Genomic DNA, 11,969 nt, shown 5'->3' with positions numbered 1-11,969 from the left:
GACGTTTGCACATTGGCCCTGTTGTCCTTCGTTGAAAATTGTTAGACCCCAACTCCCCCTTCCAGACAACTTAGATACCCTCAATGTAGGCCTATATACTTTAAGAGTCCTGATGTTTAGTAAAGCCTGGTTTCCATAAAATCGCTACACGCTATCGCCAACTCCTTGGGCGACTCTGACTGGTCAGTTGAATGAAGCTTGGTTTCTATAGAATCGCTTACCCTATCGGAGACAGTAGCCGACAGTTACCGGGAAGGTCGAACCTGGTTCAACTTTGCCGATTGCGTTGCAGACGAATCGGGGTGCCTTCCCAATTGCGTCAGGGCAGCTAGCAATGCACCCTGATTCGTCTGCAACGCAATCGGCAGAGTTGAACCAGGTTCAACTTCCAATACAGTTGTCAGCGACTGTAGCCGATAGGGTGAGCGATTCTATGGAACCCGAACTTAAGAGCGTTCCCGATTGCGTCGGGGATAGCTACACGGTGCAAGGATTGCAGTGAAAACGCTGTAGCGACTGTGTAGCGATTCTTTGGAAAACCAGGCTTTAGCTAGCAACCGACCTTAAAGTAAAAGTACTCTCCACTGTCAAGCAATTGTAGAATAGTGTTTGACGGAATTGGTACAATCTCATCAGCTAAGTAATTTTTGACAGATATCATCTGGCCCATTGGCCTTATTGGTCTACATTTAATAAATTGATAGCAAACAACCATTGCTTTGCAGAGGCACCACTAGAAGCAAGTAACGATTGGAGTGTGTTGATTGGAGTGGCTTGAAAAATTGAATCAAGCCAGCAGACACTTATCAAATGAGTCATCGTACATTTTATATAATTCTTTTCATTTTTTGACACATCACATTCTGAAAGCTTGGGGGGTTTAGCAATTTTTATCTTTTATCTAAATGACTTCACATTTGGTTAATGTTTTTTTTTTTGGCTGTTGTCGAAAAAGCGAACGAGTACGACACGAGCTAGTCGAGTGACCGAGTGGGTTAAGTCAGAGGCACCGTCACTCGAAGTTTTAAAACGGGCACACGAGGTTCAATCATGAACGTAACGTGACGAGGCGCGCAACGTCTCATCATCAAGCGGTCCTAGTATGATGTAATGTATATAATAATATGTCGCTCTTATATAGCTCTTCATGCACAATACCTCTAAGCGCTTCACATTACTACCCCGGTCATTGGATCAAACACATATGGAACACATACTCAGCTTCCTGTGGAGAATTCCATAATATTGCAGCTAGTAATCAGTGCAGTTGTGTTCGACCAGGTACCCACTTGTACTCCTGGGTGGAGAGAGGCAACCGTATATAAAGTGCCCAAGGACACAAGCGATGTGCACAGCTTCGAACCCCCGACCTCGAGGTTGAGAGTCCAAGCCACAACCGATGCGCCAACCGCTTCTATCAACGCTAGCTCGATGCCCCCTTACTTATGGTTCATCTGGTACAACCAAGTCTTCTGGGATTAAGACTAAACTGTAGGCCCAGTGTGTACTGTACTTTGAAGACCCCAAGAAATCCTTCGGGCTTTCCGCTCTCTGTGAGCACTTGACGGCGTTTGCTGATTGTCGATGGCAGATGGAAGACTGAGCGGATCCTCATTAAACGATTGGTTGCGCGTGCCTCCTCGTGTTGTGAGGAATCCAGCCGACGACCGTCAGTGCAATGGTGCCCGCTTCCCGGTTTTAGAGTTCTAGAAATTTAATTTCTGTCTTGAATAGGGATAGTGCAATTAATTCTCTGGAATACTTTAATGTAAATTGTAATATAGTGCGTTTTCCATTTACTTTAATTACAGATGGAAATATTAAGTACCAATTATTACCAAAGTACAGTTTTACCTTGAATGGCTTTTAGCCTTGTTTTAGGTAAATTTGGAGTATGATTATTACAAAAAAACAAACATTATCTCTATCCATGGGTGGCCATCAAATCATCTTACGAGACGCAACCGGTGCCTAGAATTGTTCAATTCAAGGTAATAATTAAAAATGTATTTTTTTCCGGCTGTAAGTATACAAACGACGTTGATATCACACACATTGAACCAAGGCCGAAAAGGTAAAGGTAGGAGAATAACCCATAACTCTCAGATCACTCTGAGAATGCTAACTGCTTATGATAGCATCCTTAGTAATATTCCACAGCACCGCTTAGGTGCGTTTTAGGAGGGAAGGGTCTGACCAACCCACAATCAAAAGTTTTCTGGGTTTTTATCATCGTTCTCGTCATCATCATAATACTGAATGATCGTAACTGAAGGTTTTGTACACTAAATGTTCTTAAATAGAAGGGTCTATTACAATTAATGTTTTCACACAATATATATATATATATATTAAAAGCTGATATATGAGCATAAAATAATTTCAGACTGGATTATAATGTCCCAAATAAACAAATAAAACTCGACGTTGGAAAATTTAATGGATAATGCAGGGATTTTTGCCGTCAGACTAATAATCTTATTGTACATGTCGCTTCTGATTATATTGAACTCATCCAGGTCCAGAAAACCTAGGCATATACATCTAGATATAATCATGCCACTGGCGCGCGACATGATGATTATAATACACTGCAGATGACGATAATTTAAATATTAATGATGATCATGACGACTATGCTAATGACGATGTTGCGCACAACGGTGAGAATGATGATAAAGCTAAAAATATTAATGCTAATAAAAATAATGATAATGATGATGGTGGTGATGATGATGCTGACGAGGAAAATAATTAAAATGACGAGGATATTTATTGGTAAATATGTTGATGAAGAAACTCGTGAAGACGATGCTGATGAGGGCGATAATGACGATGATAATTATTATGTCAATGACGATGGTAATAATGATGATTATGACGAGGTCGATTTATATTATTGAATGCTTATAATATTGGTGGTAATATGATATTATAATAGGTAACTATTATAATAATAAGGGCACGAACTAATTTATTTACCGATTATTATAATGGATACAGGAACTCGGTGGCACCGGCCATTCCGTCTTTCGAATTAACATGACTTTCATTAGGTGAACCACAAACACGGTACAGTATTACTATGGAACATTGTATCTTTTGCACTATGCACATAATTATAATTGTGAATAACAGAGATCAATATGATACCATTTAATTAGGCAATTTTAGGATAACGATAAAACGAGGTATGAAAATAATTTGATATTACTGTAGGCCTATTTACTAATATTTCTTAGCTTCGACCTACAAGTTAGTTTCTAACTGAACAACGGCTCCACCATTATGTGAGCGAAAATATAAGTTGTACGAGAGAAGGCATCTGAGGGTAGGTTTTGCACCAAAATAGTGGTGTAGCGGTATGAAGCTCGCCTTGATAGCGAGAGTTTTAGGTTCGAATCTCATAAGACATACTTGCACAACTGAAACTGGCAAACTTGCCAGATATTGTACACGAAGCACAGAGATAGCTGAAAGAGCCACTGGTTCTTCTGCCGATTTAGTAGTAGTAGCAGTAGCAATTGCAGCAACAGTGGTTCTCAGGAATTCTATAGCTATAGCGGTATATTAATACATTTGGATAAGCATATGAAAACAGTATCAACTCCCAAATGAGACAAAGTTCGAAAATTAAAAACAAAAAAAACAAAAAAAACAAAAACGTTTTCGCCGACTCTCATAATATAATTACGAACTCTTTGAATTCTTTCTATCCGATATAAGTGGCTGAACTATAAGAAATGGATAATGATTTATGCGTCTGTAGTTAATCAGCAAAAAATATGTTCTCGTTTCTAGTTAAAATTAAATAATGCTATAATTACTATATAAAAAGTAAGCAATACAATTTGTTGAAGTGTATTACCTCAATACAGGCAGTATGTATGGAATAAATTACCGGAATCTGCTAAAATGTAAAAGAAATGCAAATCGAGACGACAACGCTAAGCTCTCTGTGCCAAAGAGAGTTGACGAAATAGCGTTCACTAAATCATATCGATAGATACACAGTAAGTACTTGAGTAGGCTTAATAATACTAGAACGGTTCGTTGGATTGATTAAGAATACTAATAATAAAAATGGTATTGCGGACATAAAAACCACGCAACAACAACAAAGATGAAATCATAATCAACGATACAAGGCTTCGCAAACATCTATGGCTTGCCATCAGCGCAACCGATAAGAATATTCTAAAAACGTGGAATATTTAGGCTAGCTTACCTTGCATCAAGCGATTGATTTAGAAACTACTTGCACATTTTTCTGTTCTATGGCTGAATCGTGCTTGATGTATAGCATACGTTTTCTTGAACCGCGGTTGGGAATTACTGAGCATTATACTATTCGTTGACGGAGTTGGCGCATAGCTTGTTAAGCCCAACGAAGCATGCTAGCTGCATGGTTTAATCATACAATGTCATTATACTGCATATTGAGACAACGCATTTGACTACATTTCTGATGAAAATGTATCGTCTAAACAAACATTCTTTATTAGTGATCACTAATTAAATATTTGATGAGTAGCCGGGCATTGATTAAGAAACTTTAAAATAAACACGTCCAATTATAGGCTATTGGCTTATTCTGAAAACTCGATCAATTCAATTTAAAACTGGTGTCCGTGTTTCCTAGACAACATAGCTACTTCAAAAACTTTTGCAGAGCCCTGTGCCAGTCTTAACAGAATGATCTCTCATCTTATTGTTGCCAGGAACTCAGTGCGGCCGACGGCACATATAGGGAGAACGCAACGACGCGCGCACGCAACGGATAGTTTTTAATGACGATCCGTTCAGAGATTGCTAATAGGCAGTTTTCGCCGCACGACGTTAACCTTAACGTTAACGGATGACGTCATAATTTATTCATCTTGTGTTGCGGAGTACGTTAATTTCAGGATTTTACGTGCCCGACGTACATTAGTTACGGGTTTGAGCATGCGTATTTCAATTTGTTTACAAAAGGGGCGGCGAAAACTGCATACCGACTGACAATCACCGGACGGGAGTAGAGTAGGTTCGCAGACAGCGGAGTTGCATTCACTCAGTGAGTGCCCGATTAGACTAGGGCTTTGCCTCGTTTGCCTAAGTGTCTATAATTTGAAATATTTTAGATCTACATTATGTTGACATGAATGAACAGTATATCCCACGATAGGATCAAGTAGGCCTAATCATTTAGTGTTGATAATTATTATATTATCCTGTAATTCCTACGGCTACATCTATAGGTACATCCTAGAATTTCTTTTATGCTTTTGCTATGGTTAATTTCTGTGCATCACATCCTCATCATCATCCTCATCACCATAATCATCACCCCAATCACCAACATCACCATCATCATCATCATCATCACCGTCGTCGTAGCCGTCATCATCATTATCATCGTATTGTATAAGTTAAAATAGAGCTGACACAATTTCGTGACTTTCATTCATTCATTCATTCATTCATTCTTTATTTAGCCTTTCATAAAAATCACAATACAATTGGTACAGGCCTACAGTAAAATAAATCAAATTATAACCAAAACTGAAATTACAGGAAAAAAAAGTGTAAATCTAGTGACGCAAGGAGCAAAAGCAATTAAAATCGCGTAGCTCACAAGCCTGTCAATTCATCCTTTGAAAAACAGAAATAAGATAATACAATAATGTTGATTTTCTAAAGTCGCAATCAAGAACTGGCGCTCCAGATTTGTGGAGCATCACTTCCATCTCAATAAATAAATTTAAGTATATAATATAAATAGGCCTATACATTCTAAATATAAAAGATAAATGAATCAATAAAAAGTGAATCAAGCAATATGTAAATGAATTGATTTATGAAAGAATGAATTGATTAATTAATTAAATTCATTATTTAAGCGACAACAACGGTGTGACGGTCAGCCATGTGTCCATGGCAACGGAGACAAGCTCACATGCGGTGACGTATTGATATGAAAAGATGATTATAACGAACACTGTTTAGAAAATGTCACGTTATAGGAGTGATGTTTTTCCCTACCTGACTTGTTATCGTATGCCTACCGAACACTCAGTACGTCCCCAAATACTAGCGAAAAACATCGCAAGTGATTCGGGTGGGAATCGAACCCACGACCTCTAAGTATCTAGCCTGTTGTCTTAACCACTATACCACCGAGCTTGCGCTTGGTGGCTAGTGATGAATCCGATCCCCTAATAGCAGCGGGTACTGCAAGTGCTATAAACATATGAATTTCCGTCAGGAAAATATCATTGGAGTGATCTGAGTGAAACTTCAGCCAACGAACAAACATGACGCCTTTGTTGATCTGAAAGTAGAAAAGTTATAATCAATCAGTAGACTACAACCCAAATCGAGAAAGAAAATGTACAAATGTATTCACCGGTGGTGAGGAGAAATAAACGCTGTCATAAAAATAACAAATTAGTTATAATTATAACACAATATGGTTTGCATACATACACATATACCTTTTAATGCATACCATCATTCTGTAGGCCTCCCTATCCAGTGGCGGTGCCGAGGGGTGCCTAAGGGGATATACCCCCCTCCCCGTCGGGGAAAAAAACCACAATTCGTCGGGGAGAAAAAAAAATCAAAGAAATAATATGTATTTTGTACATAGCAATTGTTATTGTCGTGATGGAATAATAGACAATAACTGGATTTGCGTCAGGAGAAACATGTATAGGTGTGATTTTGCCCTACCTGAGTAGGTGGTCTAGAGGTATGATGCCAGGCTAGTAATCTAGAGATCGTGGGTTCGAGTCCCACCCGAGTACAACTTGCGATTTTTTTTTGCAGTTGTTTTCAACTACTGAGTATTCGGTACATTTCCACGTCAGGTAGGGCAAAATCACACCTATACATATTTTGTACATATTAATAGACTCTAAAATGTCATATTTTCGCCCTCTTGGCCACTTTCGAAAGAATTCGAGCGACGCCCGACCACGCCCATATTTTCTCGTCGTTGACCTTGGGCCTCCCTGTCGGGGAAATCTGGCGCCGCCACAAAGTATCTTGTCGTTCAAAAGCTAGATACAAATTACGTAAGTAAATATGTAAATAAAGTAGAAAAAGAAAATTTTAATGAAATAAGCCTACTTTCGAGAAAATAGTTGTAAAAACAAACAAAATATTTTGGTAACTACTACGGTACCTACTATCAATGCCGTAGCCAGAAATGTCAAACAGTGCGGGACAATATCAGGGTGGACTCACTTTACGCGTAAATTCAAATAATATGGACCCATTTTATGCAAAAATATGAACAATTTGGACCCCTTTTCCTAAAAGTTCACTTATTTTAGGCAAAATATGAGAAATCTGGACCCATTATTAAAAAGTGGACTCATTTTATGCATAAAACTTCATAATTTGGACCCATTTAAAAAAATATGGATCCATTCTTTGAGGACCCATTAGAAAAATTGTGTGGGACTGTCCCACATAGCTGGCTACGGCATTGTCTATGCCTACTTTCTTGTATCTTCTACAATACTCTGTAAGCAGGCCTTGGTTACTCAAACATCCAATGGCAAATGGAAAATCTGCAGGGATCTTGAAAAAATGAGGCCTTCATAATAGGCCAGGGATTCCTATTATGAAATTAAAGTCTTGTGTGGTCTACTTACGGAGCTATCTCCGTGATCTCTGTAATTGATGAACACTTACTTAGCAATAATTATTCGACGAGTCGGTGCATTATCTACTTTAGTGGTTTCTATTTTTACTCCGTGAAACAACAGTTCATTGTGATGATCTGCTGATCCACCAATATGCATTTTACTAATAATTACTAAATAATATTAGGATCATTTGGATGACACTTTGAACAGCTAATAACAGATAAAATGCTTTCTAATAATTGTAACATCACAGGTAGAAAAGCGACAATTTATGAAATAAATGCATTTTGTAATCATTCGTTTAAAATTGAAACTGTCAGTATAACTAGTAAAATAACTTAGCGCAGGTAATCTTGCAATGGCGTAACGACTATTGGTTTAAGATCGTTAGATCAGTCCCAGGAGGATAAAATCGTCTGCAGCGTACCTTTAAACAAAACTCACGAGGATTTTTATTTGTTGTCGTTCTTGTAAGATCACAAGCCTTGCTTTTCATACAACTAACCTTAGATACGAGGAAAAATCTGCCAATGAACAATTTGAGAATTTTAAAAAGTTCGTTGAGCTTCGAATTGGTAGGCCCATGATGAAGCCATGTCGCGGCAGACAGTGATTTGCTATGGAGTCTATGTTATGCGTGTTAAAACCGCCATCATGAAATCCACCGATTCTGACAAGGAATAAAAATAGGTCAATTGTGTAATCGATCACTAGTATAATGATGACACATTATCTTTATTACTATTACCATCGTCATTGTCGTTGTCGGTTTTGCTGCGCTGTGTCGCCGTCGCCATCATCGACGCCGACACCACTCGTCGCCGCCAACGTCGTCATCGTTATCATTATCGTTATTAGAGAGGTTTCGCAACCATACGAAAACAATAACGAATACGTCATTATCATTATCGCCATTCGTGCCTAAAACAATCTTGACAATATGGTGTATGAGCTGAATAAGATCCTTGATTCATGCAAGAGGCATGAATCTCCTACCTTGTGACAGACATGCTACTGTTGGGGAAGAGTTGTCTAGAAATTGATGACGTAACCGTACCGGTATTCGTTATCGTTTTCGTAAGATGATGAAGAATCCCTGTTGGTTTTGTTGTTATCATTATTATATTTTAATATAAAATATAATACTGTACAACTCTTTTTTTTTAAACTTAAGGCTTGTGCAGTGTGTGTTTTACCCTATTTTACGGATATACCGTACGCTATATTCATCCAATAACTTGAATAAACGAACTGTTGTTTTTTATACAGTATATTACATTTTAAATCAGCAGATTCGTCACAGACTGGATATAACCCGTCATCTAATATAATGCACTATGAAATTTAATACAACTACTGCACTTGACGAATAGTTCCTGCTTTTATACAACACAACTCTACATTTTAAGTCTAATATCTTTTCTAATTCTTTTCAAAATGGAAGTTCATTTACCCATGACCTAATTCATGTAAACTGGTACGCAGCAACATGCGCATGTCACCGTAATATTCGACCAATGAAAATCGCTCATGAGTACAGGTAGAAGACTGGTAGGTACAACCTAGTAAGAGTACAATGTTTGTGATATACTTTTTTTTTTGCATATGTAGATTATACATGTTAAATCCGAACTTAATTTTAGGGGATAGGATAGGATAGGATTATTTTTGGTGTGAATCACACCAAGTTTGACACACTAAGTCCGAAGATTTATTTCCGGTGAGGTCTTTCTGGTGGTAAATTGGACAGTACACCGGGAGACAATCCCCTACTCTTTTCTGAAAGGTGTACTACCTTTTTAAACGTGCACATATGGGCTATAATGCACACGGAACCAACGGCTTAAACATCTCCGACAGTGCGCTATCGTAGCCTTGCATTTCAGCTCTCCAGCTGAAATACAAGAAGAGCAGTGATGGGAATTGAACCGTGGACCTAGAGATCTCTGCGGTTTATTGTTATTAACATTACAGATTGGAAGTTATCAAACTGCAACACACTGAGGCAACGCTTTATGTATTTTAAATTGCTGTCTTAGCCTTTTGTGGTATTTTCGATACATTTGTAAAAGGGTAAGTAAATAAATGTTTCTATTTCTATATTTGTTTAAAAAACGCATTTACGTTCGTGTTATAAATCAGTCACAATCAGAAACGAAATTACAGAGCAAATTACAATTCGGTCACAATGGACTGTTATGGTTGCCGTACCTTACCCAAAATATCGCTCTCTACGCCGTCACCATCAAGCTTCAAGATATCAAGGCTAAAATTAAAAACAAATTATAACTACTCGGTTTTCGTGACATTCAAATAAAATATCATAAAAATATATTAAGGGACAGGTACAGTTTCCTGTAAAATTATCATCGAACATGTTTTTTTTTTAAATTTAGGGCCTACGTTTAATTTCCTGACATAATTTTGAACAAATTACCATATGAAGTTCAATGCTCAATTAAATTTAACACAATAAGAAAAGTCAAAAGCATGGCGCATAAGAATGGCATGGTCATCGGGCATAACAAACAATTTGAGTGTCAAGAATTAAAAAAAAATCAATTATGTAAAAACAACTTATTACCTTGTGAATATAATACAATGGTCAAACTTCTTTGAAAATCTCGTTCGATTTGTATTTATCGTTGACGTGTAACTTTCTAAGACGGCGTGACCATCAACAAAGTTGACATTCCTTTTAGAAAGACGCAATCTGTTTGCTCTATCAACCTATCAAACAATGACAATAAATATAAAGATAGTGATGACGATGATGATGACGACAAAACAAAACGATACAAATAATAGCAACGACAATAATAATAGGCCTTTATTACAAAGTTTAATTTATAATAACAATTAGCAATTAAAATAAGACCATTCGTAGTTTTAACTGCTCATGCCTGTATCAAGGTCAGTCGACGTAAACAAACATGAACACAACATAAGTTTATATCGATTGAACTTGGAAACGGACATGCGCAGTTCAAACTACGAATTGGCTAATGGCAAAGACTATCATTACATTAATTTATCATTGCACTACTATAATGTTTTTTTGTTAATAATTATACAAAAATAACGTGAAAACAAACCATTCGAAAGTCTTTGTCTATCATTATATCTTCAGTAACAATAAAGTCAGCAAGTTGAATACGTAACGATGGATTGCTAAGTGTTGATTCTACAAATACGGTGTCCATCTTCAAATAAAATATACAGATAATAATAGGTAAAGCCATCAAGTACAAGGATTAAAATGTTTAAAACTCTCAATGATAAAACGTAATGTGAAATAATAAATAGGCCTATTGTAGCGAGGGTCCGTGTTTACCTCGTGTACCAACCAACGCACTATATTCCAGAAACGACGCGAGTCTTTTATAAATCTTTTATGCAAAGTGGAATCAAAAACCACTAATAACTGAACCACAGCTCTGGTATTTGTTAAGCTATCCGAACGCTCATTTCGACCATCGCTTGGTTTCTCTGACCAGAGACATGCTTCTGACTCAGACCTGGGATTGGTTAACATTTTTGATTTGCGGTCCGTCTTCTCTTGTATGCATTCACTCTGTTGCGACGCTGCATTCGTACTTGTGCAGTAAGGGACTGCTCCCAGGTGAACTAGAAACAGTATAAACCTTAGAATACTCATCGATATTCTAATAAATATCAGTTGTTGTTAAACCAAATATATAATTTAATTCCTGAATGAATACGATTTTGATAATAATACAGTATTTCAACTGTTCACATTATACCAAATCTACTGCTCAAGTCGGATGTAAAACTTGAAATACAATCGAGTATCACTATGGCCTGGTGGATAAGAACAATTCATCGTTAGTTGTCGCGAATATCAAATATCAGCGACATGTGGATGTCCTTTCAATTCAATTAAATTAAACAAAACATTTATATACTTCCAGAGCCACAACAAGAAATTACAAAATTACAAATACAGTAGTACAAATATTTAAAAATTGTTCACTGGGATACCACACTAATTTTATTGCAAACGAATTAACAATTTGTTAAAATACTTTATCGTTATAGATTAGTATAGGCTTACTGTTTAAATTACAATATTTTACCGATCATACAATAACAAATGGGTATCTTTACATAGCATTGGACCTTTATTTTTAACACTTACATAGGCCTAGGCTTATATTCATAATGAAATAAGTCCCACCCGAGAACAACTTGCGATTTTTTTTCGCAATTGTTTTCAAACGTACTGAGTATTTAGTACATTTCCACGTCAGGTAGGGCAAAAATTACACCTATACATTTTAAATCCTGTCTTTGAAAAGGTCATCAATATTC

The 11,969-nt window shown here is 37.0% G+C and overlaps 2 protein-coding genes across 2 annotated transcripts in view; both read right to left on the bottom strand.

Annotated features, from left to right (window-relative positions):
• Positions 1 to 4,447, bottom strand: part of LOC117108960 (probable G-protein coupled receptor 19) — a 12,430-nt gene extending 7,983 nt beyond the window's left edge. Inside the window, exon 1 of the mRNA XM_033251155.1 lies at positions 4,229 to 4,447. The gene's annotated coding sequence lies outside the window, so the exon portion shown is untranslated. The remainder of the gene's footprint in view (positions 1 to 4,228) is intronic.
• A 1,682-nt stretch (positions 4,448 to 6,129) lies between these two features.
• Positions 6,130 to 11,389, bottom strand: LOC117108982 (metalloprotease mig-17-like). The gene is made up of 7 exons (XM_033251197.1): positions 10,972 to 11,389; positions 10,733 to 10,840; positions 10,222 to 10,367; positions 9,854 to 9,903; positions 9,091 to 9,199; positions 8,143 to 8,307; positions 6,130 to 6,313 (listed from the first exon to the last, which is right to left on the bottom strand). Exons 1-7 carry the CDS (start codon positions 11,293 to 11,295, stop codon positions 6,280 to 6,282), a joined length of 936 nt encoding a protein of 311 aa, XP_033107088.1. The 5' UTR covers positions 11,296 to 11,389; the 3' UTR covers positions 6,130 to 6,279.
• Between the last annotated feature and the right edge of the window lie 580 nt (positions 11,390 to 11,969).

Source organism: Anneissia japonica, unplaced genomic scaffold (genome assembly GCF_011630105.1).
Source record: "Anneissia japonica isolate Jap-2015-1 unplaced genomic scaffold, ASM1163010v1 scaffold987_len1640505_cov201, whole genome shotgun sequence".
Classification (NCBI taxonomy): Eukaryota; Metazoa; Echinodermata; class Crinoidea; order Comatulida; family Comatulidae; genus Anneissia; species Anneissia japonica.
Note: the sequence above shows the minus strand (reverse complement) of the source record. Positions and strands in the feature narration are given on the sequence as shown.

What these genes read in the sequence shown, in the direction of transcription:
- LOC117108982 (XM_033251197.1), bottom strand. Translation starts at nt 11,295, where the DNA reads ATGAGTATTCTAAGGTTTATACTGTTTCTAGTTCACCTGGGAGCAGTC. An exon ending in CATTGTATTATATTCACAAG is followed by an intron (nt 9,904 to 10,221) that starts GTAATAAGTTGT and finishes TTTTAATTTTAG; the next exon opens with CCTTGATATCTTGAAGCTTG. An exon ending in CGTAGAGAGCGATATTTTGG is followed by an intron (nt 9,200 to 9,853) that starts GTAAGGTACGGC and finishes TACTCTTACTAG; the next exon opens with GTTGTACCTACCAGTCTTCT.